Here is a 26174-nt window from a genome sequence, read left to right as displayed (position 1 = left end):
GAGACAGGCTCTGGGGGCCAGAAGGGGGGGACAGACTCTGGGGGCTTGGAGTAGGGGGCCAGACTCTGGGGGCCAGGAGTGGGGGCCAGGCTCTGGGGGCCAGAAAGTGGGGGCCAGGCTCTGCTCCCTGCTCCCTGTGACAGGACAGGCAGCCCTGGGTGTAAGCTGCAGCAGAAGAGGCTCTGCCTCAGCACAAGAGGGAAGGGTCCCAGAGCCCTGGCACAGGCTGCTCAGAGAAGCTCTTCTGGAGCCTTTCCAGCCCTGTCTGGATGTGTTCCTCTGTGATCTGTGTTAGGACTGTCCTGCTCTGGCAGGGGGAGGGGGATGGACTGGATGATCTCCTTGGGTCCCTTCCAACCCCCAGCATCCTGTGAGCTGTGGTCCCCACCCCGAGCAGGCTGCCCAGAGCCCTGCACAGCCTCGCAGCCCTCTGCAGGAGCCCTCCCAGCCCCACGCTGGGTCTGGGCCAGGCAGTGCCATGAGCTGCCCGTTGGAGGAAGGGAAGAAAAGCCTCCTGCAAGTCCACCCTTTTAAGGGCTGAGGAGGCCAGCAAGTGCCTGACACTGGTGGACAGAGGTGGTTGGGTGCTGGGAGGAGGTAAAGCAACTTCACACACCCAGCCCCAAGCTCCTGCTTCTCTTGCTCGCCAGAGACAGGATGAAGAGGCTGTCATCGACCAGGGCAGGACCAGCAACGTGGTCAACATCCACTATGAGAAGGAGGAGCTGGAAGGTGAGGCTCTGCTGAGGTCCTGCTAGAGGAGCCACCAGCCCAGCACCTTCCCCTGTCACCCCCACACCAACCCCTGCTCCTTGTCCCAGCAACTGTGAGGCATTTCAGTGCTGTGGCTTCTACACAGAGGAGGAAAGTCCCCGTGGGCAGGCTGCGTGGTGGGGTTGGGATGCTGGAGGGAAGGGACCCAGGCAGAGGGACCCTGGGCAGGGTGCATGGTGGGGTTGGGATGCTGGAGGGAAAGGATCCAGGCAGAGGGACCCTGGGCGGGATGCAGACCCTGGGATGCTGGAGGGAAGGGACCAGGCAGAGGGACCCTGGGCGGGATGCAGACCCTGGGATGCTGGAGGGAAGGGACCAGGCAGAGGGACCCTGGGCGGGATGCAGACCCTGGGATGCTGGAGGGAAGGGATCCAGGCAGAGGGACCCTGGGCAGGATGCAGAGGTGGTCCCAAGCAAGGCTGTGTGGTGGGGTTGGGATGCTGGAGGGAAAGGATCCAGGCAGAGAGACCCTGGGCAGGATGCAGAGGTGACCACAGGGCAGGCTGTGTGGTGGGGTTGGGATGCTGGAAGGAAAGGATCCAGGCAGAGGGACCTTGGGCAGGATGCAGACCCTGGGATGCTGGAGGGAAGGGACCAGGCAGAGGGACCCTGGGCAGGCTGCAGAGGTGGTCCCAGGGCAGGCTGTGTGGTGGGGTTGGGATGCTGGAGGGAAGGGATCCAGGCAGAGGGACCCTGGGCAGGATGCAGACCCTGGGATGCTGGAGGGAAGGGATCCAGGCAGAGGGACCCTGGGCAGGCTGCAGAGGTGGTCCCAGGGCAGGCTGTGTGGTGGGGTTGGGATGCTGAAGGGAAGGGATCCAGGCAGAGGGACCCTGGGCATGCTGCAGACCCTGGGATGCTGGAGGGAAGGGACCAGGCAGAGGGACCCTGGGCATGCTGCAGACCCTGGGATGCTGGAGGGAAGGGAACAGGCAGAGAGACCCTGGGCAGGCTGCAGAGGTGGCCCCAGGGCAGGCTGTGTGTGGTGGGGTTGGGATGCTGGAGGGAAGGGATCCAGGCAGAGAGACCATGGGCAGGCTGTAGACCATGGGATGCTGGAGGGAAGGGACCAGACAGAGGGACCTTGGGCAGGCTGCATGGTGGGGTTGGGATGCTGAAGGGAAAGGATCCAGACAGAGGGACCCTGGGCATGCTGCAGACCCTGGGATGCTGGAGGGAAGGGATCCAGGCAGAGGGACCCTGGGCAGGATGCAGAGGTGGCCCCAGGGCAGGCTGTGTGGTGGGGTTGGGATGCTGGAGGGAAGGGATCCAGGCAGAGGGACCCTGGGCAGGCTGCATGGTGGGGTTGGGATGCTGGAGGGAAGGGACCAGGCAGAGAGACCATGGGCAGGCTGCAGAGGTGGTCCCAGGGCAGGCTGTGTGGCGGGGTTGGGATGCTGGAGGGAAGGGACCAGGCCCCACACCAACCCCTGCTCCGTGCCACAGTAACTGTGATGCATTTCAGTGCTGAGGCAGGAGGAAAGTCCCCGTGGGGACCATGGCAGGAGGTTTAGCCACGCAGGCTGAAAGCAATCACAGCCTGTGCAGAGGCTTCTCCTGCCTTGCAGAGTGACTTGATGGCTACATAGGCAAGGCTGTGGTTTGGGTTTTGATTGTGGGGCTGGAGGTCATCATCAGGAGCTTGATTTGATCTCCTCCTGCTGCCCTGGGCCATATAACAATCACTTGGTCAAAAGCAGTTCCCTGCTTGGAGCAGTCCATGCATGAGGGCTGGAGAAAGCTGCTGGGGACTTAGCTCCACAGCTGAGCAGCAAAGCAAAGGTGGGAAGAGACCTGCAGGGATGAGCAAAGAGCTCCTGGGGAAGCTCCTGGTCTAGGAGCATGGAATGGTTTAGGTCAGAGAAGACCTAAGCCATGTCCAAGCCAGCACTGTCAGGGCACTGCTGCACCATGGACCACAGCTCTGAGGCATCTTCAGGCATGGGAAGTCCACCACAGCCTTAGGCCAGGCCTTGGCAACGCTGAAGAGGAAGAAATTGTTCCTCATGGCCAAGCTGAAGCTGCCCTGGGGGCACCTTGAGGCCATCTCCTCTTGGCCCTTGGCAGCACAGCCCAACCCCCTCCCTGGCTCCAGCCTCCTCTCAGGCCCTGCCACAGCCCCACAAGCTCTGCCCTCAGCCTCCTCTCCTCCAGCCTCACCCCCCCCAGCTCCCTCACCTGCTCCTCCCCAGCCTCTCCTCCAGACCCTTCCCCACCTCCACTCCCTTCTCTGCCTCTGCTGCAGCTCCTCACTGCCCTCCTGCCACTCAGCTGCCCAACCCTGCCCCCAGCTCTGCCCTCCCCACTGCCCACTGCAGGGGCACAATCCCTGCCCTGCTCCTGCTGCCCACACCACTGCTGAGCCAGCCCAGGCTGCTGCTGCCCTCCTTGCCCACCTGGGCACCCCCTGGCTCTGCTGCAGCTCCTCAATGCCCTCCAATGGGAGAAGGAAATCGATGGAACATGGAGAAAAGCCTTGAGGGGCACTGGGGGAGGCTGCCAGGGTGTGTAGGGATGCCAGGAGGAAAGCTCTTGGAATGACCTCTGGTGAGAGGTGTCAAGCACGATGGGAAAGGCTTCTTCAGGTGCAGCAGGAGCAAAAGGGAACTCAGGGAACATGTGAGCCTGGGTGGCCTGGTTCTGAAGGGTCCAGGGAAGGTTGAGCTGCTCAGGGCTGCCCTTTCTTCAGTCTTTACTGCTAAGGAATGCCAGGCCCTGGAGGTCTGGAGAAGGGAAGCCTCTCCCTTGGTCAAGGAAGAGTGGGTTAGAAGTCACCCAGAGGAGCTGGACACCCACAGATCCACAGGCCCCTAGGGTGGAGGCACCCCCCAAGAGCTGAGGGCTTGGCAGGTGGTGTTGCTAAGCCACTCTGCATCACCTTGGGTAGCCCTGGAGAACAGGAGAGCTGTGTGAGGGCTTGGGGACAGGCAGTGCCATACAGGGCAGGAGGAGGTGCCAGGGAATCAAAAGCATCACCTCCATCCCTGGGAAGGTGACAGAAGAGCTCTGCCTGGATGCCACCTGGGAGCAAAAGGTTATCAGGATGGATTCAGCAAGAGGAAACCCTGCCTGGTGCCCTTCAGGTGCTGTGAGCAGCTGGGCAGAGGAGGGGAGGGCAGTGGAAGGGGTCTGCCTTGACTGGAGCAAGGCTTTGGGCACTGCCTCCCCTGGCATCCTTTGCAGGGAGTGTGGGTTAAAGGAGGGGGGCAGTGATGTGGGCTGGGAAGGGCCTGAAGGGCAGAGCTCAGGTGGTTGTGGTCGCCAGGACTGGTCTTGCTCTGCCTCTTCATCAAGGAGCTGGATGCAGGGATGCTGGGAGACCTCAGCCAGTTTGCTGATGGCACCAAAGTGGGGGGGGGTGGGGGGAGAGGGGAGGTGGATGCCACCTGCCAGGCTGTGCTGGCATCCAGGGAGACCTGCCCAGGAAGGGGAAACCTCAGCAAGTTAAGTGCAAGGTCCCCACCTGGGGAGGAGCAAACCCTGCAGCAGGGCAGGTGAGGAGAGACCTGCTGGGAAGCAGCTCTGCAGAGAAGGACCTGGCAGTGCTGGGGACAAGAAGTTGTCCATGAGCCAACAACATGTCCTGGTGGCCAGGAAGGCCCCAAGGGTGTTGTGGGGTGCATCAAGAAGAGTGTGGCCAGCAGCAGGCCAAGGGATGTTCTCCTCTCTGCTCTGCTCTAGAGAGGGAGGCCACAGCTGGAGAACTTGGTCCAGCTCTGAGCTCCTCAGATCAGGAGAGGCAGGGAAGTGCTGGAGAGAGTCCAGAGGAGGCTGAGGGGCCCAAAGCAGCTCTGTGAGGAGCAAAGGCTGAGGAGCCTGGAGAAGAGCAGCCCCAGAGGGCATCTGAGTAATGCTCATCAAGAGCTGAAGGGTGAGAGACAAGAGGCTGGAGCTAGACCCTGCTGAGTGGTGCCCAGGGCCAGGAGAAGGGGCAACAATGGGCACAAACTGACACCCAGGAGGAGATGAGGAGAGAATTGAGTGGTGTGAGGGTGCTGGAGGCCTGGGGCAGGCTGAGCAGAGAGGTTGTGGACTCTCCCTCTCTGGAGAGCTTCCAAAGCCACCTGAAACCTCGGATCCTGGGCAAGCTGCTGTGGGCACAGGGGGGATTGGTCTGGATGCTCCCCAGAGGTCACTTCCAACCCCTCCACGCTGTTATCCTGTGTCTAACAGAGGAGTCTGAGCAGTGTCCAGCTGGATCTGGAACTCGAGAGGAGGCTCCAAGTCCTCAGGGCAGTTTCAGGTGCCTCAGAGTCATCATTTGCTGCTCTGAGGCTGCAAACTCGGAGTCAAAACACTCCCGGAGCAAAAGATGCTCCCCGGGGGGGGGGGGGATAAAAAAAGCAAAGAGCAGTCAGAATCTTCTGCTGGGCTTTAACCACCTGCTGAAAACGCTGCTCCCTTGCAGGGCACCGGACCCTGTACGTGGGGGTGAGGATGCCCCTGGTGAGGCAGAGCCACCGGCACCACCGTGCGCACCGCCAGAAGCACCGCGGGAGGGCGAGGGAGAAGGAGCCGGTCCCGAGCGAGCAAGGCTGCCACTGTGAGTGCCCAGCAGGCGGCTGCGTGGCTGAGGAGGCTTCTGCGAGCAGGTCCCGCGTGGGTGGTTTGCTGTGTCTCTGAGGGATGCTAAGCGAGAGCTGCTGCTGCTGCTGCTGCTGGTTGTGTGGGGCAGTTCAGGGCGTGGTGGTCTCAGGCTGCACTTCCTTTGAGGGATGCTGGCTGGAGAAGTGGAGCTGTGGGCGAGGGAAGCTGCCTGCCCTTGGTGGAATGGGTGCTTAACCCACTCGTGGTTGTGGGCAAGCCAAGAGAGAGCCAGGGGGGGAGAAGCCAGCTCGGTATTGGTGCCTGACTGGTGGCCACTTTGCATGGGAGGATGGCAGAAAGTGTTCAGATACAGGCAGGGGATGGAAGCTGGGAGAGAAGAGGCTCAGCAGGAGCAGCCAAGAGGGGTTCAGCGTGGGGGGAGTCATGCCTGAGCGTGACAGCCTCTTGTGGTGGCATCACTGGATGGAGCAGCACAGGGACAAGAGTGGATGTGGCTACCTCAACTTCATCAAGGCTTGGACACTGCTATGGCAGCCTCATGGCCAGGCTTGAGAAGTGAGGACTGAAGGCTCAGGGAGTGGGGGTCAGTGGGACAGGGTCCAGCTGGAGGCTTGTGGCCAGTGGTGTCCAGCCCTGTTCAATCCATTCATCAACCCCCTGGGTAAGGGCATGGAGGAGCCTCAGGCAGTTTGCTGATGGCATCAAATGGGGAGGGATGGCTGAGACACCCCCCCCCCTCAGGCTGTGCAGTGAGCCCTGGAGCAGGCTGCCCAGAGAGAGGAGCCTCTGGGGGGAGGGGTTGGAGATTATTAAGCCCTTCCTGGCTGTGTCCCTGGATGTCCCTGGGTGTCCCTGGCTGCCCCTGGCTGCCCCTGGGTGCCCCTGGGTGTCCTTGGCTGCCCCTGGCTGCCCCTCGGTGCCCCCAGGTGTGCCCCTGTGTGCCCCTGGGTGTCCTTGGCTGCCCCTGGCTGCCCCCGGGTGTGTCCCTGTGTGTCCCTGGGTGCCCCTGGGTGTGTCCCTGGGTGTCCCTGGGTACCCCTGGGTGTGCCCCTGGGTGTGCCCCTGGCTGCCCCTGGCTGCCCCTGGGTGTCCCTGCTCTGGCAGGGGGTTGAACTCCAGGATGATCTCCACGGGGTCCTTTCCAACCCCACCTTATTGGCATTCTGTGGTTTTGCCTCCTGCCCCCCTCCCCCTCCCCAGACACCCCATCCCAGCGGGTGCAGTTCATCCTTGGCTCGGAGGAGGACGAGCAGCATGTCCCCCACGACCTGTTCACCGAGCTGGACGAGATCTGTGTGAAGGAGGGGGAAGGTGCTGAGTGGAAGGAGACAGCCAGGTGAGCTCCGGCTGCCGGGAGAGGAGCTGCCAGCAGCGCCCGCAGCAGGCTCTGCCCTCCCCCTCGCTGCCACCTGAGACCTCTGCAGCTGCAGGATCCGCTGCAAGCATCTCCTTCTGCTGCCCCCCACCCCCTGCTCTGTCAGAGGGGTTGCAGGGCTGGGGCCGCTTCTTTGCTTGATCCTCTCTGGTGCCTGCAGGTGGCTGAAGTTTGAGGAGGACGTGGAGGAAGGCGGCGAGCGCTGGAGCAAGCCCTACGTGGCCACTCTGTCCCTGCACAGCCTCTTCGAGCTGAGGAGCTGCATCATCAACGGGACGATGCTGCTGGACATCTGCGCTGGCAGCATCGAGGAGATCGCAGGTACTGCGGGCACAGCTTCACAGTGTCAAAGCATCACAGTGTCACAGTGTCACAGCATCACAGTGTCACAGTGTCACAGTGTCACAGCGTCACAGTGTCACAGCATCACAGTGTCAAAGCATCACAGTGTCACAGCATCACAGCATCACAGTGTCACAGTGTCACAGCGTCACAGTGTCACAGCATCACAGTGTCACAGCATCACAGTGTCACAGTGTCACAGTGTCACAGCATCACAGCATCACAGTATCACAGCATCACAGCATCACAGTATCACAGCATCACAGTATCACAGTGTCACAGTGTCACAGTGTCAAAGCATCACAGTGTCACAGCATCACAGCATCACAGTGTCACAGTGTCACAGTATCACAGCATCACAGTGTCACAGCATCACAGTGTCACAGTGTCACAGTGTCACAGTATCACAGCATCACAGTGTCACAGCATCACAGTGTCACAGTGTCACAGTGTCACAGCGTCACAGCATCACAGCATCACAGCATCACAGCATCACAGCATCACAGCATCACAGCATCACAGTATCACAGCATCACAACATCACAGTATCACAGCATCACAGTATCACAGCATCACAGCATCACAGCATCACAGCATCACAGTCTCACAGCATCACAGCATCACAGCATCACAGTCTCACAGTATCACAGTATCACAGTATCACAGTATCACAGCATCACAGCATCACAGTCTCACAGTATCACAGCATCACAGCATCACAGTATCACAGTATCACAGTATCACAGCATCACAGTATCACAGCATCACAGCATCACAGTATCACAGCATCACAGTATCACAGTGTCACAGTATCACAGTCTCACAGCATCACAGCATCACAGCATCACAGTATCACAGCATCACAGCATCACAGCATCACAGCATCACAGCAGCGTTTTTGGTGCTCCTGGAGGTGCAAAGCAGCTCTGGGGGCTCCATCTGGGGCTTACCAGCAGCGTTTTTGGTGCTCCTGGAGGTGCAAACCAGCACTGGGGGCTCCATCTCTCTCTGCCATCCCCAGATCTGATCCTGGCCAGGCAGGAGCAGTCCCTGGAGTTTGATGAGTGCATGAGGGCCAAGGTCAGAGAGGTGCTCCTGAAGAACCATCACCACCAGAACGAGAAGAGGAGGAACAACCTCCTGCCCATCGTCCGCTCCTTCGCTGACCTCAGTAAGAAGCAGTCAGACCTGCACCTCCTGGACAAGCCAGGTGAGGGCTCCTCAGGGCTTGGCCTTGGCAGAAGGCTTCTGCCAGGCTTTGGCACCAGGGCTGGGGGTGGGGGAAACCTCCCAGCTGTGCTCTCTGAGTCCTCAGGGTCTGTCTTCTTCCCCTGCCAGCCCAAATGCTCAGCCCTCATCCTTCTCCCACCACTGCAGAAGCTAAGAATGGTGTGATCCAGGATGCTGCCACCATGGATCTGAGCAAGGTGAGGCACTCGGTGTGTTCCTCTTCCCCAGGCAGGGGCCAGGGCTTTGCTCTCACAGCCACAGCTGCAGGGTGGGCTGCAGGACACTGTCTGCTTTGCTTGCACCTGAGTATTGCTGCTTGTTTGAGCCAGCCTCAGTACTGCTCTCTTGGACCTGGGGGTGCTGGGAGAGAGGAGCTGCAGAGGAGGCAGCAGTGCCCAGGTGGGCAGCAGAGCCAATGGCATCCTGGTCTGGCTCAGGAGCAGTGTGGGCAGCAGGACAAGGGAGGTTCTTGTGCCCCTGTGCTCAGCACTGCTCAGGCCACCCCTGCAGTGCTGTGTCCAGCTCTGGGCTCCTCCATTGCAGAGAGATGTTGAGGTGCTGGCAGGTGCCCAGAGCAGGGCAGCAAGGCTGGGGAGGGGCCTGGAGCAGAGCCCTGTGAGGAGAGGCTGAGGGAGCTGGGGGGGTGCAGCCTGCAGCAGAGGAGGCTCAGGGCAGAGCTGATTGCTGCCTGCAGCTGCCTGCAGGGAGGCTGTAGCCAGGTGGGGTTGGGCTCTGCTGCCAGGCCCCCAGCAACAGAACAAGAGGACACAGCCTGAAGCTGTGCCAGGGCAGGTCTAGGCTGGATGTTGTTAGGAAGTTGTTGTCAGAGAGAGTGATTGGCACTGGAATGGGCTGCCCAGGGAGGTGGTGCAGTGCCCATGGCTGGAGGTGTTGGTGCCAAGCCTGGCTGGGGCACTGAGTGCCATGGTCTGGTTGGTTGGGCAGGGCTGGGTGCTGGGTTGGACTGGCTGAGCTTGGAGCTCTCTTCCAACCTGCTTGGTTCTGTGGTTCTATGACTGCTCCTTGTGCCCAGGCAGAGCTGCACTTCATGAAGAAAATCCCGAGTGGGGCTGAAGCCTCCAACGTGCTGGTGGGGGAGTTGGACTTCCTGCAGCAGCCCCTGGTGGCCTTCGTCCGCCTGACCCCTGCTGTCCTCCTCTCAGGCATGACGGAGGTGCCCATCCCGACAAGGTCCAGATGAGAAGCACTGAGGTTTCACTCCCAATCTCCCACCAAAACATCACAGACTCCCAGCAGGGTGGGGTGGGAAAGGGACCTCTGGAGAGCATCCAGTGCAAGCCTCCTGCCGGAGCAGGGGCACCCAGGGCAGGGCAAAGAGCAACACAGCCTTGCTTGTCTCCAGAGGAGACTCCACAGCCTCTCTGGGCAGCCTGCTCCAAACCTCCATCACTCCACACCAGCTTCCCACAGCCTGCTCCACACCTCCATCACTCCACACCAAACAACTTCCCACAGCCTGCTCCACACGTCCATCACCTCACACCAACTTCCCACAGCCTGCTCCACAACTCCATCACTCCACACCAACTTCCCACAGCCTGCTCCTAACCTCCATCACCCCACACCAGCTTCCCACAGCCTGCTCCTAACCTCCATCACCCCACACCAGCTTCCCACAGCCTGCTCCAAACCTCCATCACCCCACACCAAACAACTTCCCACAGCCTGCTCCAAACCTCCATCACTCCACACCAGCTTCCCACAGCCTGCTCCTAACCTCCATCACCCCACACCAACTTCCCACAGCCTGCTCCTAACCTCCATCACCCCACACCAAACAACTTCCCACAGCCTGCTCCAAACCTCCATCACTCCACACCAGCTTCCCACAGCCTGCTCCAAACCTCCATCACCCCACACCAAACAGCTTCCCACAGCCTGCTCCACACCTCCATCACCTCACACCAACTTCCCACAGCCTGCTCCTAACCTCCATCACCCCACACCAGCTTCCCACAGCCTGCTCCAAACCTCCATCACCCCACACCAAACAACCCACAGCCTGCTCCAAACCTCCATCACCCCACACCAAACAACCCACAGCCTGCTCCAAACCTCCATCACTCCACACCAACTTCCCACAGCCTGCTCCTAACCTCCATCACCCCACACCAGCTTCCCACAGCCTGCTCCAAACCTCCATCACCCCACACCAAACAACCCACAGCCTGCTCCAAACCTCCATCACCCCACACCAAACAACCCACAGCCTGCTCCAAACCTCCATCACTCCACACCAGCTTCCCACAGCCTGCTCCAAACCTCCATCACCTCACACCAAACAGCTTCCCACAGCCTGCTCCAAACCTCCATCACCCCACACCAAACAACCCACAGCCTGCTCCAAACCTCCATCACCCCACACCAAACAGCTTTCTCCTCATGCTGAGGTGGTACCTCCTGGGTTCCAGCTTATCCCTGTTGTTTCTTGTCCTATCCCTGGGCACCACTGAGGAGAGCCTGACCCCATCATCCTGACACCCACCCCCCAGATGCTTGTAGACACCAAACAGATCCTCTCTCATCCTTCCCTTCTCCACACTGCACAGCCCCAGGGCTCTCAGAGTCTTTCTCCACGCCAGAGTTGTTCCAGTCCTGCAGTAATCCTCAGTTCAGTGTCCCAGGGAGGCTGGAGAAGCTTCTCCCATCCTTCACTTCTCCCTCCTCTGTTGTAGCTGTGGAAGCCTTTGGCACTTTCCATGAGAGCTGGCCCCAGACTTCAGCCTGTGCTGGGTTTGGATGAGTTTCAGACCCACTGTGGAGTTAGGGAGCAGGCATGGCCCCTCCTGAGCCCTGCTGGGATGCTCTTTGAGCAGGGACACCTTCACCTCTGTCCTTTTGTTTGTCTTGCCCAGGTTCCTCTTTGTTTTGCTGGGACCAGAAGGAAAAGCTCATCAGTACCATGAAATTGGCAGGTCCATGGCTACCATCATGACAGATGAGGTGTGATGAAGAAAGGGCTCCCTGGCTGGGGGGGGGGGAGGGTCACAGGGTGCTGGGGGCTCCAAGGGGCCAAGTGCAGGGTTCTGCACTTTGGCCACAACAACCCCAAGCAGCTCCAGGCTGGGGCAAGAGTGGCTGAGAGCAGCCAGGCAGAGAGGGCCCTGGGGGTGCTGGCAGAGAGGAGCTGCAGAGCAGGCAGCAGTGCCCAGGTGGGCAGCAGAGCCAATGGCATCCTGGGCTGGCTCAGGAGCAGTGTGGGCAGCAGGGCAAGGGAGGTTCTTGTGCCCCTGTGCCCAGCACTGCTCAGGCCACCCCTGCAGTGCTGTGCCCAGCTCTGGGCTCCTCCATTGCAGAGAGCTGCTGAGGTGCTGGAAGGTGCCCAGAGCAGGGCAGCAAGGCTGGGGAGGGGCCTGGAGCACAGCCCTGTGAGGAGAGGCTGAGGGAGCTGAGGGGGTGCAGCCTGCAGCAGAGGAGGCTCAGGGCAGAGCTGATTGCTGCCTGCAGCTGCCTGCAGGGAGGCTGTAGCCAGGTGGGGTTGGGCTCTGCTGCCAGGCAGGCAGGGCCAGGAGAAGGGGACACAGCCTGAAGCTGTGCCAGGGCAGGTCTAGGCTGGATGTTGTTAGGAAGTTGTTGTCAGAGAGAGTGATTGGCACTGGAATGGGCTGCCCAGGGAGGTGGTGCAGTGCCCATGGCTGGAGGTGTTGGTGCCAAGCCTGGCTGGGGCACTTAGTGCCATGGTCTGGTTGGTTGGGCAGGGCTGGGTTGGGCTGGGGGAGCTTGGAGCTCTCTGCCAACCTGCTTGGGTCTGTGGTTCTCTGGAGCCCATCCTGTCCACCTGCCCTGCCAAAGGCTGAACCCAGGGCAGGTCACACAGGAGCACATCCAGAGAAGGAGACTCCACAACCTCTCTGGGCAGCCTGTGCCAGCAGCCTCCCAGTAAGGAAGATTTCCCTCTAGAGGAGGAGGAGGAGGAGGAGGAGGACACTGCAGAAGGCTGCGGAGTGCCATGGGGCACAGAGGCTGCGTGGAGAAGATTACAAGCAGCCATGGTGGGCAGGGTCTGGGGGGAGCTTTGCTGCCTTTGCCAGCAGTGGGGGGAGGGGAGGGGGGGAGGGAGATGCCCAGGAGGACGTCTGGGCTGGGCTGTGCCCTCTCACCAGGCTGCCTCCCGCTGGCAGATCTTCCACGACGTCGCCTACAAAGCCAAGGACAGAGCTGACCTGGTGGCTGGCATCGACGAGTTCCTGGACCAGGTCACAGTCCTGCCACCAGGAGAGTGGGACCCCTCGATCCGTATCGAGCCCCCCAAAAACGTCCCCTCCCAGGTGAGCGCCGCAGCAGAAGGAAGCAGGAGGGGCAGGGGCGGGAGGGAGGGCAGGAGGGCAGCAGATGATGCTGGGGAGGGGGGGGGGGGGGGGGAGGGAAGGGGAGGGGGGACCCAAACGTTTGGCACAGCCACACAGAAGCAAAGCAGGGGCCATAGAGAGGGTCTCCACCTGGCTTCGTTGTCGCAGGAGAAGAGGAAGATGCCAGGAGCCCTGGAGGACAGCTCCGCACACAGCAAGGCGGAGAAGCACAGCGGCCCGGAGCTGGAGCGCACAGGGAGGTCTGAGCTGGAGAAGCTGGGATGGGGGAGGGGGGGGAGGGGGGGAAAGGGGGGAGGGGAGGTTCTGTTAGCCTTGGGCAGGACAGGAGCAGGATATCACAGTCTCACAGCATCACAGCATCACAGCATCACAGTCTCACAGCATCACAGCATCACAACATCACAGCATCACAGCATCACAGTATCACAGTATCACAGCATCACAGCATCACAGCATCACAACATCACAGTACCACAGCATCACAGTATCACAGTACCACAGCATCACAGCATCACAGCATCACAGCATCACAGCATCACAGCATCACAGTATCACAGCATCACAGCATCACAGTATCACAGTATCACAGCATCACAGTATCACAGCATCACAGCATCACAGCATCACAGCATCACAGTACCACAGTGTCACAGCGTCACAGTATCACAGCATCACAGTATCACAGTCTCACAGCATCACAGCATCACAGCATCACAGCATCACAGTATCACAACATCACAGTATCACAGTGTCACAGCATCACAGCATCACAGCATCACAGCATCACAGTATCACAGCAACACAGTATCACAGCATCACAGCATCACAGCATCACAGCATCACAGTATCACAACATCACAGTATCACAGTACCACAGCATCACAGCGTCACAGCATCACAGCATCACAGCATCACAGCATCACAGTATCACAGCATCACAGCATCACAGTATCACAGCAACACAGCATCACAGCATCACAGCATCACAGCAACACAGTATCACAGTATCACAGCATCACAGTATCACATCACACAGCATCACAGCATCACAGCATCACAGTATCACATTATCACAGTCTCACAGTATCATCAGGGTTGGAAGAGACCTCACAGATCATCCAGTCCAACCCTTCACCACAGAGCTCAAGGCCAGACCATGGCACCAAGTGCCACGTCCAGTCCTGCCTTGAACAGCTCCAGGGACGGCGACTCCACCACCTCCCCGGGCAGCCCATTCCAGTGTCCAATGACTCTCTCAGGGAAGAACTTTCTCCTCACCTCCAGCCTAAATCTCACTTTGCAGACAGCTCCAGGCTGAGGGGGGGGCACTGCTGATGTGCTGGAGGGCAGGGAGGCTCTGCAGAGGGACCTGGGGACAGTCTGGCTCAGTGGGCTGAGGTTCAGCAAGGCCAAGGTCTGTGTCCTGCACTTGGCTCCCAACAGCCCCATGAAGGCTCCAGGCTAGGGTCAGAGAGGCTGGAAAGTGCCCAGCAGCAAAGGACCTGGGGGGTTGCTTGGCAGCAGGTGAAGATGAGCCAGGGTGTGCCCAGGTGGCCACCAAGATGCTGGCCTGGATCAGCAGTAGTGTGGCCAAAGTGCCTGGCAAAGTGTTGGGTCCCATGAGGGCTCCAGGCTAGAGGCAGAGGGCATGAGAAGTGCCCAGCAATAAAGGACCTGGAGGGTTGCTTGGCAGCAGGTGAAGATGAGCCAGAGGTGTGCCCAGGTGGCCACCAAGATGCTGGCCTGGATCAGCAGTAGTGTGGTCAAAGTGTTGGGTCCCATGAGGGCTCCAGGCTAGAGGTAGAGGGCATGGGAAGAGCCCAGCAATAAAGGACCTGGAGGGTTGCTTGGCAGCAGGTGAAGATGAGCCAGGGGGTGCCCAGGTGGCTCTGAGGAGCACCAACATGCCCTGGCTTGGCTCAGCAATGCTGTGGGCAGCAGCAGCAGGGCAGGGATTGTCCTTATGGATTGGGCATTTCTGAGGCCACACTTTGAGTCCTGGGTTCAGTTTTGGGCCACTCAACCTGAGAGGGACACTGAGGAGGGTCTGGAGCAGGTCCAGAGAAGGGCAATGAAGCTGATGAGGAGTCTTGAACAGAGGTCCTGTGAGGGAGCTGAGGTTGTTCAGCCTGGTGAAGAGGAGGCTGAGAGGAGACCTCATTGCTCTCTGAGGAGTTCCTTCCTGAGAGGAGCCAGGTGGGGACTGGGCTCTTCCCCTGCTGAGAGCTGGCAGGAGCAAAGGGCCTCAAGCTGCAGCAGGGGAGGTTGAGGCTTCTCTCCACTGAAAGAGCCACCAGGCACCAGCCCAGGGTCGTGGTGGAGTCACCATCACTGGAGGGGTCCAGAAGATGCCTGGATGAGGAGCTCTGGGATGTAGCCTAAGAGCTGTGCACAGGGAGCTGCTGGGTTGCAGCTGGACCTGATGACCTGGAGGTCTTCCTCAGGCAGGTCATGACCCTGTGGTCAGAGGGGTTGAGCTCTCAGCTGCTCCCTGTGGCAGGACCTCCTCTGTGTGCCTCATCCTCACTGCTGCCATGGAAGTGACCCTGCCTGGGGCTGCCCTTCTGCAGCAGAGGCTGCAGACCTCCTCTGTGTGCCTCATCCTCACTGCTGCTGCCATGGAAGTGACCCTGCCTGGGGCTGCCCTTCTGCAGCAGAGGCTGCAGACCTCCTCTGTGTGCCTCATCCTCACTGCTGCTGCCAGGGAAGTGACCCTGCCTGGGGCTGCTCTTCTGCAGCCTCTGCTGCAGACCTCCTCTGTGTGCCTCACCCTCACTGCTGCTGCCATGGAAGTGACCCTGCCTGGGGCTGCCCTTCTGCAGCCTCTGCAGACCTCCTCTGTGTTCCTCATCCTCACTGCTGCTGCCATGGAAGTGACCCTGCCTGGGGCTGCTCTTCTGCAGCCTCTGCTGCAGACCTCCTCTGTGTGCCTCACCCTCACTGCTGCTGCCATGGAAGTGACCCTGCCTGGGGCTGCTCTTCTGCAGCCTCTGCTGCAGACCTCCTCTGTGTGCCTCACCCTCACTGCTGCTGCCATGGAAGTGACCCTGCCTGGGGCTGCTCTTCTGCAGCAGAGGCTGCAGACCTCCTCTGTGTGCCTCATCCTCACTGCTGCTGCCATGGAAGTGACCCTGCCTGGGGCTGCTCTTCTGCAGCAGAGGCTGCAGACCTCCTCTGTGTGCCTCATCCTCACTGCTGCTGCCATGGAAGTGACCCTGCCTGGGGCTGCTCTTCTGCAGCAGAGGCTGCAGACCTCCTCTGTGTGCCTCACCCTCACTGCTGCCATGGAAGTGACCCTGCCTGGGGCTGCTCTTCTGCAGCAGAGGCTGCAGACCTCCTCTGTGTGCCTCATCCTCACTGCTGCCATGGAAGTGACCCTGCCTGGGGCTGCTCTTCTGCAGCAGAGGCTGCTGCAGCTGTGCTGCCAGGAGCTCAGGCTGTGGCTCTGCCTCCCCCCCAGGCTCTTTGGAGGGCTCATCCGGGACGTGAAGCGCAAAGCTCCGTGGTTCTGGAGCGACTTCCGCGACGGCGCCAGCCTGCAGTGCCTGGCGTCCTTCCTCTTCCTCTACTGCGCCTGCATGTCCCCTGTCATCACCTTCGGGGGGCTGCTGGGGGAGGCGACCCACGGCCACATCGTGAGCACCTCTGTCTGGCGGGTGGGGGGGGGGGAGCACGTCTGTGGGGTGGGGACACCTCTGTGAGGTAGCAAGGTCGGGGGGGGGGGTGGGGGGGTCCTCTTTTGGATGCCAGGGTAGGGGAGCCTCTTTTTGGGTGGCAGGGTGGGAATGCCTCTGTCTGTGGGGTGGCACAGGGGGACCATGTCTGTTAGGTGGGCACCATGTCTGCTGGGTGGCATGTGGGGACCATGTCTGTTAGGTGGCAAAGTGGGGACCATGTCTGTTAGGTGGGCACCATGTCTGCTGGGTGGCATGTGGGGACCATGTCTGTTAGGTGGCAAAGTGGGCACCATGTCTGTTAGGTGGGCACCATGTCTGCTGGGTGGCAAAGTGGGGACCATGTCTGTTGGGTGGGCACCATGTCTGCTGGGTGGCATGGGGGGACCATGTCTGTTAGGTGGCAAAGTGGGCACCATGTCTGTTAGGTGGGCACCATGTCTGCTGGGTGGCATGGGGGGACCATGTCTGTAAGGTGGCAAAGTGGGGATCATGTCTGTTGAGTGGGTACCATGTCTGTGGGGTGGCAAAGTGGGCACCATGTCTGTTGGGTGGGCACCATGTCTGTTGGGTGACAAAGTGGGGACCATGTCTTTTGGGTGGGTACCATGTCTGTGGGGTGGCAAGGTGGGCACCATGTCTGTTGGGTGACAAAGTGGGGACCATGTCTGTTGGGTGGCAAAGTGGGCACCATGTCTGCTGGGTGGGGACCATGTCTGTTAGGTGGGGAGCATGTCTGTGGGGTGACAGTGGGGACCATGCCTGTTGGGTGGCAGGGTGGGGACACCTCTTTTGAGTGGCAAGGTGGGGACCATGTCTGTTAGGTGGGCACCATATCTGTTAGGTGGGGACCATGTCTGTTGGGTGGGGACCACATCTGTTAGGTGACAAAGTGGGGACCATGTCTGTTGGGTGGGGACCATGTCTGTTGGGTGGCATGGGGGGACCATGTCTGTTGGGTGGGCACCATGTCTGTTGGGTGGCAAAGTGGGGACCATGTCTGTTGGGTGGGGACCATGTCTGTTGGGTGGCAAGGTGGGCACCATGTCTGTTGGATGGGCACCATGTCTGTTGGGTGGGCACCATATCTGTTAGGTGGGGACCATGTCTGTTAGGTGGCAAGGTGGGGACCATGTCTTTTAGGTGGGGACCATGTCTGTTGGGTGACAAAGTGGGCACCATGTCTGTTAGGTGGCAAAGTGGGCACCATGTCTGCTGGGTGGGCACCATGTCTGTTGGGTGACAAAGTGGGGACCATGTCTGTTGGGTGGGCACCATGTCTGCTGGGTGGGCACCATGTCTGTTGGGTGGCAAGGTGGGGACACCTCTTTTGGGTGGCAGGGTGGGAATGCCTCTGTCTGGAGTAGGGGCATAAAACTCAGGCCAAGTCCAGTCCTTGCAGCAGTGAGGTTGGTTTTGCTGTTTGGCTTTTCCCCCCTCCTGATCTCTGGGCTCACTGCTGCCTCTCTCCCCTGGGCAGAGTGCCATGGAGTCCCTGCTGGGAGCATCCATGACTGGTGTGGTCTATTCCCTCTTTGCTGGTCAACCTCTCACCATCCTTGGCAGCACAGGACCTGTCCTGGTGTTTGAAAAGATCCTCTACAAATTCTGCAGGTAAGGCTGGTGCTGCCCCCAGAGCTGCAGGGCACTGCAGGAGGTGCCAGGGATGGAGTCAGGGGATGGGATGGGTTGGAAGAGACCTCCAGAGCTCAGCCAGTCCAACGCCCTGCACTCAGCAGGGACATCCTCCACTAGAGCAGATTGCTCCCAGCCTTGCCCAGCCTCACCTGGACTATCTCCAGGGACAGGGACTCCACCACCTCCCCTGGGCAACCTGGGGCAGGGCTGCAGCAGCCTCCTGCTGCAGAATTTGTTCCTCACACCCCATCCAAACCTGCTCTGCTCTCGTTCCAAACCACTGCCCCTGGTCCTGTCCCTGCAGTCCTCCTGCAGCCTGCTCGTAGCCCCCCTGCCCACTGCTTGTAGTCCCCCTGCAACCTGCTTGTAGCCCCCCTGCAGCCTGCTTGTAGTCCCCCTGCCCACTGCTTGTAGCCCCTCTGCAACCTGCTTGTAGCCCCCTGCAGCCTGCTTGTAGCCCCCTGCAACCTGCTCATAGCCCCCCTGCAACCTGCTTGTAGTCCCCCTGCAACCTGCTTGTAGCCCCCTGCAACCTGCTTGTAGCCCCCCTGCAGCCTGCTTGTAGCCCCCTGCAACCTGCTCATAGCCCCCCTGCAACCTGCTTGTAACCCCCCTGCAGCCTGCTTGTAGCCCCCTGCAGCCTGCTTGTAGCCCCCTGCAACCTGCTCATAGCCCCCCTGCAACCTGCTTGTAGCCCCTCTGCAACTTGCTTGTAGCCCCCTGCAGCCTGCTTGTAGCCCCTCTGCAACCTGCTCATAGCCCCCCTGCAACCTGCTTGTAGCCCCCTGCAGCCTGCTTGTAGCCCCCCTGCAACCTGCTTGTAGCCCCCTGCAGCCTGCTTGTAGCCCCCCTGCAACCTGCTTGTAGCCCCTCTGCAACCTGCTCATAGCCCCCCTGCAACCTGCTTGTAGCCCCCTGCAGCCTGCTTGTAGCCCCCCTGCAACCTGCTTGTAGCCCCCTGCAACCTGCTTGTAGCCCCCTGCAGCCTGCTTGTAGCCCCCCTGCAACCTACTCGTAGTCTCCCTGCAACCTGCTCATAGTCTCCCTGCAGCCTGCTTGTAGCCCCCTGCAGCCTGCTTGTAGCCCCCCTGCAACCTGCTCATAGTCTCCCTGCAGCCTGCTTGTAGCCCCCTGCAGCCTGCTTGTAGCCCCCCTGCAACCTGCTGAGGTGGGAAGGCTGAGGTGGGAAGGCTGAGGTGGGAAGGCTGAGGTGGGGAGGCTGAGGTGGGGGTGGCTCAGGTGGGGGTGGCTCAGGTGGGACAGGCTCTGGTGGGGATGGCTCAGGTGGGGATGGCTCAGGTGGGATTGGCTCAGGTGGGACTGGCTCAGGTGGGATGGCTCAGGTGAGATGGCTCAGGTGGGACTGGATCAGGTGGGATGGCTCAGGTGGGATGGCTCAGGTGGGATGGCTCAGGTGAGATGGCTCAGGTAGGACTGGCTCAGGTGGGATGGCTCAGGTGGGATGGCTCAGGTGGGACTGACTCAGGTGGGATGGCTCAGGTGGGGATGGCTCAGGTGGGACTGGCTCAGGTGGGATGGCTCAGGTGGGGATGGCTGAGGTGGGATTGGCTCAGGTAGGACTGGCTCAGGAGGGACTGGCTCTGCTCTTCCAGGGACTACAGCCTCTCCTATCTCTCCCTGCGTGCCTGCATCGGGCTCTGGACTGCCGCCTGCTGCCTGCTGCTGGTGGCCACGGACGCCAGCTGCCTGGTGTGCTACATCACTCGCTTCACCGAGGAGGCCTTCGCCTCCCTCATCTGCATCATCTTCATCTACGAGGCCCTGGAGAAGCTGAGCCACCTGCGAGAGACCTACCCCGTGCACATGCACAGCAAGCTCGACCTCCTCACTGTCTACTAGTGGGTGTTGTCCCTCCTCAGAGGCACGGGGGGGGAGCTCAGGGCTGCAGCTGCAGCATCTCCTCTCACCCCTTAGCCTTGCTTCTCTCCTGCCAGCTGCAGGTGTGAGGCTCCAGCCCATCCCAGCAACACCACGCAGCAGTTCTGGGCCAGCAGCAGGATCAATGTGTCCAGCATCCCCTGGGAGAACCTCACGGTGACTGTAAGTGCCCTGAGCCCTCAAGTTGCACCCCCCCAAGGCTCCAGGGGGGCAGATATAGGCAGCTGGGCTTGGCCTGGGGTGCAAGCAGAGGTGTGAAGCCCTCCAGGCAGAGCTCTGCTGCTTCTCCAAGCAGGAGGTTGCTGCCAGGACCTGGTGGTGCTCCCCAGGGCTGTGCTCAGCATCTCTGCTGATGACCTCACCAAGAGCTTTAAGGCTCTCTCAGGCACTTTGCAGGCAGCTCCAGGCTGGGTGGCTGTGTTGATGTGCTGGAGGGCAGGGAGGCTCTGCAGAGGCACCTGGGGACAGCCTGGCTCAGTGGGCTGAGGTTCAGCAAGGCCAAGGTCTGGGTCCTGCACTTGGCTCCCAACAGCCCCATGAAGGCTCCAGGCTAGGGTCAGAGAGGCTGGAAAGTGCCCAGCAGAAAAGGACCTGGGGGGTTGCTTGGCAGCAGGTGAAGATGAGCCAGAGGTGTGCCCAGGTGGCCACCAAGATGCTGGCCTGGATCAGCAGTAGTGTGGCCAAAGTGTTGGGTCCCATGAGGGCTCCAGGCTAGAGGTAGAGGGCATGAGAAGTGCCCAGCAGCAAAGGACCTGGGGGGTTGCTTCCCAGCAGGTGAAGATGAGCCACAGGTGTGCCCAGGTGGCCACCAAGATGCTGGCCTGGATCAGCAGCAGTGTGGCCAAAGTGCCTGGCATCAGCTGGGAGAGTGCCATGGTGGCTGTCAGTGCCCTGAGGCACTGAGCCCTCAAGCTGGAGTCTGGGAGCATTGCCATGGTGCTGCTGGGCTTCCAAAGGTGCCAGTGCTGCTCTGGGAGGTCACTGCTGCCATCTGAGCTGTGCTTCTAGCCTGGCTCTGCCTGGAAAGGAGAATCCACCTCGGGCAACCCTCCAGCCTGCTGCCTTCCAGCATTGCACCCTGCTGGCTGCTGGGAGGCTCTCACCAATGTCTGCATCCCCTCTGGGCCAGCTTTTGTGAGCCATCCACAGGGCATGGAGGGTTTGTCTCTCCTCCTGTCCTACTTTGGTCATCTTAGCCCTCCCTGCCTGTTCCCTCTTTACTCCCAAGCATTTCCAGCCTTTCCTTTTCCCTCTGGTGCCTTCTTCAGCCACCCTGAGCTGCTGCTCAGGCAGAGGCTGTGCCTCAGGTCTGTGCTCTCCATCCCTCTCCTGCCTGTGCTCTGTGTAGGGTCTGAGCTGCTGCTCAGGCAGAGGCTGTGCCTCAGGTCTGTGCTCTCCATCCCACTCCTGTCTGTGCTCTGTGTATGCCTTCTTTAGCCACCCTGAGCTGCTGCTCAGGCAGAAGCTGTGCCTCAGGTCTGTGCTCTCCATCCCTCTCCTGCCTGTGCTCTGTGTAGTGTCTGAGCTGCTGTACAGGCAGAGACTGAGCCTCAGGTCTGTGCTCTCCATCCCTCTCCTGCCTGTCCTCTGTGTAGTGTCTGAGCTGCTGTACAGGCAGAGGCTGTGCCTCAGGTCTGTGCTCTCCATCCCTCTCCTGCCTGTGCTCTGTGTAGTGTCTGAGCTGCTGTACAGGCAGAGACTGAGCCTCAGGTCTGTGCTCTCCATCCCTCTCCTGCCTGTCCTCTGTGTAGTGTCTGAGCTGCTGTACAGGCAGAGGCTGTGCCTCAGGTCTGTGCTCTCCATCCCTCTCCTGCCTGTGCTCTGTGTAGTGTCTGAGCTGCTGTTCAGGCAGAGGCTGTGCCTCAGGTCTGTGCTCTCCATCCCACTCCTGCCTGTGCTCTGTGTAGTGTCTGAGCTGCTGTTCAGGCAGAGGCTGTGCCTCAGGTCTGTGCTCTCCATCCCACTCCTGCCTGTGCTCTGTGTAGTGTCTGAGCTGCTGTACAGGCAGAGGCTGTGCCCCAGGTCTGTGCTCTCCATCCCTCTCCTCCCTGTGCTCTGTGTAGTGTCTGAGCTGCTGCTCAGGCAGAGGCTGTGCCCCAGGTCTGTGCTGTCCATCCCTCTCCTGCCTGTGCTCTGTGTAGTGTCTGAGCTGCTGCTCAGGCAGAGACTGAGCCTCAGGTCTGTGCTCTCCATCCCTCTCCTGCCTGTGCTCTGTGTAGTGTCTGAGCTGCTGCTCAGGCAGAGACTGAGCCTCAGGTCTCTGCTCTCCATCCCTCTCCTGCCTGTGCTCTGTGTAGTGTCTGAGCTGCTGTACAGGCAGAGACTGAGCCTCAGGTCTGTGCTCTCCATCCCTCTCCTGCCTGTCCTCTGTGTAGTGTCTGAGCTGCTGTACAGGCAGAGGCTGAGCCTCAGGTCTCTGCTCTCCATCCCTCCCCTGCCTGTGCTTTGTGTAGTGTCTGAGCTGCTGTACAGGCAGAGGCTGAGCCTCAGGTCTGTGCTCTCCATCTCTCTCCTACCTGTGCTCTGTGTAGTGGATGTGTGCCTTAGCTGCTGCTGCTCCCCCCCTGCCAACCCCTGCTGGCAGCAGCAGTGCCAAGGTCCTGGCTGCTGGGCCCAGCCCCTGCAGTCTCCCTGCTCTGCCTGGGTCCTGCTGCTCTCTCCCTCCAGGAATGTCGCCACCTGCATGGAGAGTTTCAAGGACCTGCCTGTGGACGTGATGGGCCCTACACACCTAATGTCCTCTTCTGGTGCTGCATCCTCTTCTTCTCCACCTTTCTCCTGTCCAGCCTGCTGAAGAAGTTCAAAACCAGCCCTTACTTCCCAACCAGAGTAGGTGGAAGGTGGTGGCCAGCAGCAGTCTCCACACATACATTGCCCAAGATCACAGCACCCCAGCAGGGTGAGGTTGGAAGGGACCTCTGGAGAGCAGCCAGTTCAATGCCCCTGCCAGGGGCACCCAGGGCAGGGCATGCAGGGGATGCAGCCTCCAGAGGAGACTCCACAACCTCTCTGGGCAGCCTGCTCCAGGCTCCAGCACTCTCACAGAGGGAAAGTTTTGCCTTCTGTTCTCTGGCACTCAGTGAGCTTGGTCCTGCCACTGGACAGCCCTGAGCAGAGCCTGGCTCCAGCCCTGTCTGCAGCAATGAGAGCAGCCTCAAGGCTCCTCTGCTCCCAGCTCCCTCAGCCTGTGCTCACAGGAGATGTTCCACTGCCTGCAGCAGCTTTGTGCTCTGGGCTGGACTCTCTCAAGCAGCTCCCTGAGGTCCTTCTTGACCTGAGGGGCCCAGACCTGGACACAATACTCCAGACGTGGCCTCAGCAGGGCAGAGCAGAGCAGAAGGAGAGGAGACCCTCTCTGACCTACTCACTGCAGCCCCTCTGGTGCAGCCCAGGAGGCTGTTGGTGATGACTCTCCTGGAGCACCAAACAACATTTGTCAGCCAGGAAATGCTGTCCTGGAGGGCCAAGCTCTCCATCACCTCGAGTGTCCCTCACTGCTTCCCACGAGTGCATTCCCACCTGCCTCAGGACCTGCCCTGGGCCATGGTTTTGCTCAGGCAGGGAGAATTCAGCTCCCCCCCAGGCAGATGTTTTTTTGCCACCTCCTGTGCCCAAGGCTGGTTCTGGTGAGGAACCACCACAGACAGAGGGACAATTTCTGCCTTCTGAGGAACTGCCTCAGCCCTGCTCTAGCTGTGAGTGTGGCTGTCCCCCTGCCAGGCAGCAGTTCTGGTTGAGCTGGGAAGGTTTTGCAAAGCCTTTTCCCACCCAGCTAAGCTTTTTCAGTGGCCCAGCAGCAGATGTCTCAGGCACAGCAGGGGCAGTCTGGCTGCCTGGCCTCAGAGTGCTGCCACTCTGGCCCCCAGCTCGGTGTTGCTGATGTCCCCAAGCTGCCCATCTTTTGCTGCAGCCCCTTTTCAGCTCTGCTTTCTTGCCCCAGGTCAGGTCCACAGTCAGTGACTTTGCTGTTTTCCTCACCATCCTCATCATGGTGCTCATGGACATCCTGATTGGGATCCCATCCCCAAAGCTCCACGTCCCCCACGTCTTCAAGGTAATGCAGGGCTGGGACTTTTGCTGTCCCAAGCCTTCAGGGTGCCCACAGGGTGGTTTGGAGGCAGGAACTGGCTGGAGGGCTGAGCCCAGAGACGGGTGCTGAAGGGTGCCACATGCAGCTGGCAGCTGGCACCAGTGCTGTGCCCCAGGGATCAGTGATGGGCACAGAGAGGGGTGGTGAATGGTGCCACATGCAGCTGGCAGCTGGCACCAGTGCTGTGCCCCAGGGGTCAGTGCTGTGCCCAGAGAGTGGTGGTGAATGGTGCCACAGGCAGCTGGCAGCTGGCACCAGTGCTGTGCCCCAAGGCTCAGTGCTGGGCACAGTCCTGTTTGATGTCTTTATCGATGCTCTGGAGCAGGGGATTGAGTCCAGCAGCAGTGAGTTTGCAGCTGGCACCAAGCTAGGAGCAGTGTGGAGATGTTGGAGGGTAGCAGAGCCCTGCAGAGGCACTATGCCAGGCTGCATGGGTGGGCAGAGGCCAAGGGGATGAGACTGAACAAGGCCAAGGGCAGGTTCTGCACTTTGGCCACAGCAGCCCCAAGCAGCTCCAGGCTGGGGACTGAGTGGCTGAGAGCAGGCAGGCAGAGAGGGCCCTGGGGGTGCTGGCAGAGAGGAGCTGCAGAGCAGGCAGCAGTGCCCAGGTGGGCAGCAGAGCCCAGGTGGGCAGCAGAGCCAATGGCATCCTGGGCTGGCTCAGGAGCAGTGTGGGCAGCAGGACAAGGGAGGTTCTTGTGCCCCTGTGCTCAGCACTGCTCAGGCCACCCCTGCAGTGCTGTGTCCAGTTCTGGGCTCCTCCATTGCAGAGAGCTGCTGAGGTGCTGGAAGGTGCCCAGAGCAGGGCAGCAAGGCTGGGGAGGGGCCTGGAGCACAGCCCTGTGAGGAGAGGCTGAGGGAGCTGGGGGGGTGCAGCCTGCAGCAGAGGAGGCTCAGGGCAGAGCTGATTGCTGCCTGCAGCTGCCTGCAGGGAGGCTGTGCCCAGGTGGGGTTGGGCTCTGCTGCCAGGCAGGCAGGGGCAGGAGAAGGAGACACAGCCTCAAGCTGTGCCAGGGGAGGTCTAGGGTGGATGTTGTTAGGAAGTTGTTGTCAGAGAGAGTGATTGGCATTGGAATGGGCTGCCCAGGGAGGTGGTGCAGTGCCCATGGCTGGAGGTGTTCAAGAGAAGCCTGGATGAGGCACTTAGTGCCATGCTCTGGGTGATTGGGCAGGGCAGGGTGCTAGGTTGGACTGGCTGATCCTGGAGCTCTCTTCCAACCTGCTTGGTTCTGTGATTCTATGATTCTCTGTGGGTGGGTCTGGAGAAGAGGCTGGAACTGGAAGGAGATAGAAGAGAAACATCTGTAGATGCCAGCAGAGAGGAAACTGCTGAAGCCACTGGGAGAGAATGACCTGAAGCCAGGGCTGGGAGATGCTGTGGCACAGGGCAGCAGCAGCAGGGGAAGGATCCAAGGCAGTGCAGTGCCCATGGCTGGGAGATGCTGTGGCACAGAGCAGCAGCAGGGGAAGGATCCAAGGCAGTGCAGTGCCCATGGCTGGGAGATGCTGTGGCACAGGGCAGCAGCAGGGGAAGGATCCAAGGCAGTGCAGTGCCAGGGCTGGGAGATGCTGTGGCACAGGGCAGCAGCAGGGGAAGGATCCAAGGCAGTGCAGTGCCAGGGCTGGGAGATGCTGTGGCACAGGGCAGCAGCAGGGGAAGGATCCAAGGCAGTGCAGTGCCTGGGCTGGGAGATGCTGTGGCACAGAGCAGCAGCAGGGGAAGGATCCAAGGCAGTGCAGTGCCTGGGCTGGGAGATGCTGTGGCACAGGGCAGCAGCAGCAGGGGAAGGATCCAAGGCAGTGCAGTGCCCATGGCTGGGAGATGCTGTGGCACAGAGCAGCAGCAGGGGAAGGATCCAAGGCAGTGCAGTGCCTGGGCTGGGAGATGCTGTGGCACAGGGCAGCAGCAGCAGGGGAAGGATCCAAGGCAGTGCAGTGCCAGGGCTGGGAGATGCTGTGGCACAGGGCAGCAGCAGCAGGGGAAGGATCCAAGGCAGTGCAGTGCCTGGGCTGGGAGATGCTGTGGCACAGGGCAGCAGCAGCAGGGGAAGGATCCAAGGCAGTGCAGTGCCCATGGCTGGGAGATGCTGTGGCACAGGGCAGCAGCAGCAGGGGAAGGACCCAAGGCAGTGCAGTGCCTGGGCTGGGAGATGCTGTGGCACAGGGCAGCAGCAGCAGGGGAAGGACCCAAGGCAGTGCAGTGCCCATGGCTGGGAGATGCTGTGGCACAGGGCAGCAGCAGGGGAAGGATCCAAGGCAGTGCAGTGCCAGGG

At 60.4% G+C, this 26174-nt stretch overlaps 1 protein-coding gene across 2 annotated transcripts in view; it reads left to right on the top strand.

Moving 5' to 3' along the window:
* The window catches only part of LOC135173906 (electroneutral sodium bicarbonate exchanger 1-like), a 39396-nt gene that overhangs the window by 3740 nt on the left and 9482 nt on the right, over positions 1–26174 (top strand). The window contains exons 2-17 of one of the 2 annotated variants that reach the window (XM_064141114.1): positions 651–732; positions 5183–5317; positions 6523–6658; positions 6858–7018; positions 8061–8249; positions 8378–8466; positions 9303–9460; positions 11146–11233; positions 12412–12558; positions 12748–12839; positions 16061–16235; positions 17755–17888; positions 19526–19771; positions 19868–19973; positions 22479–22640; positions 23752–23865. In XM_064141114.1, coding sequence (XP_063997184.1) covers positions 651–732; positions 5183–5317; positions 6523–6658; positions 6858–7018; positions 8061–8249; positions 8378–8466; positions 9303–9460; positions 11146–11233; positions 12412–12558; positions 12748–12839; positions 16061–16235; positions 17755–17888; positions 19526–19771; positions 19868–19973; positions 22479–22640; positions 23752–23865 — 2214 coding nt within the window. The remainder of the gene's footprint in view (positions 1–650; positions 733–5182; positions 5318–6522; positions 6659–6857; positions 7019–8060; positions 8250–8377; positions 8467–9302; positions 9461–11145; positions 11234–12411; positions 12559–12747; positions 12840–16060; positions 16236–17754; positions 17889–19525; positions 19772–19867; positions 19974–22478; positions 22641–23751; positions 23866–26174) is intronic. The other variant, XM_064141116.1, reaches the window with a different exon arrangement.

Source organism: Pogoniulus pusillus, unplaced genomic scaffold (assembly GCF_015220805.1).
Source record: "Pogoniulus pusillus isolate bPogPus1 unplaced genomic scaffold, bPogPus1.pri scaffold_131_arrow_ctg1, whole genome shotgun sequence".
In the NCBI taxonomy this organism is placed as follows: domain Eukaryota; kingdom Metazoa; phylum Chordata; class Aves; order Piciformes; family Lybiidae; genus Pogoniulus; species Pogoniulus pusillus.
This window is presented reverse-complemented; position numbering and strand designations above follow the sequence as displayed.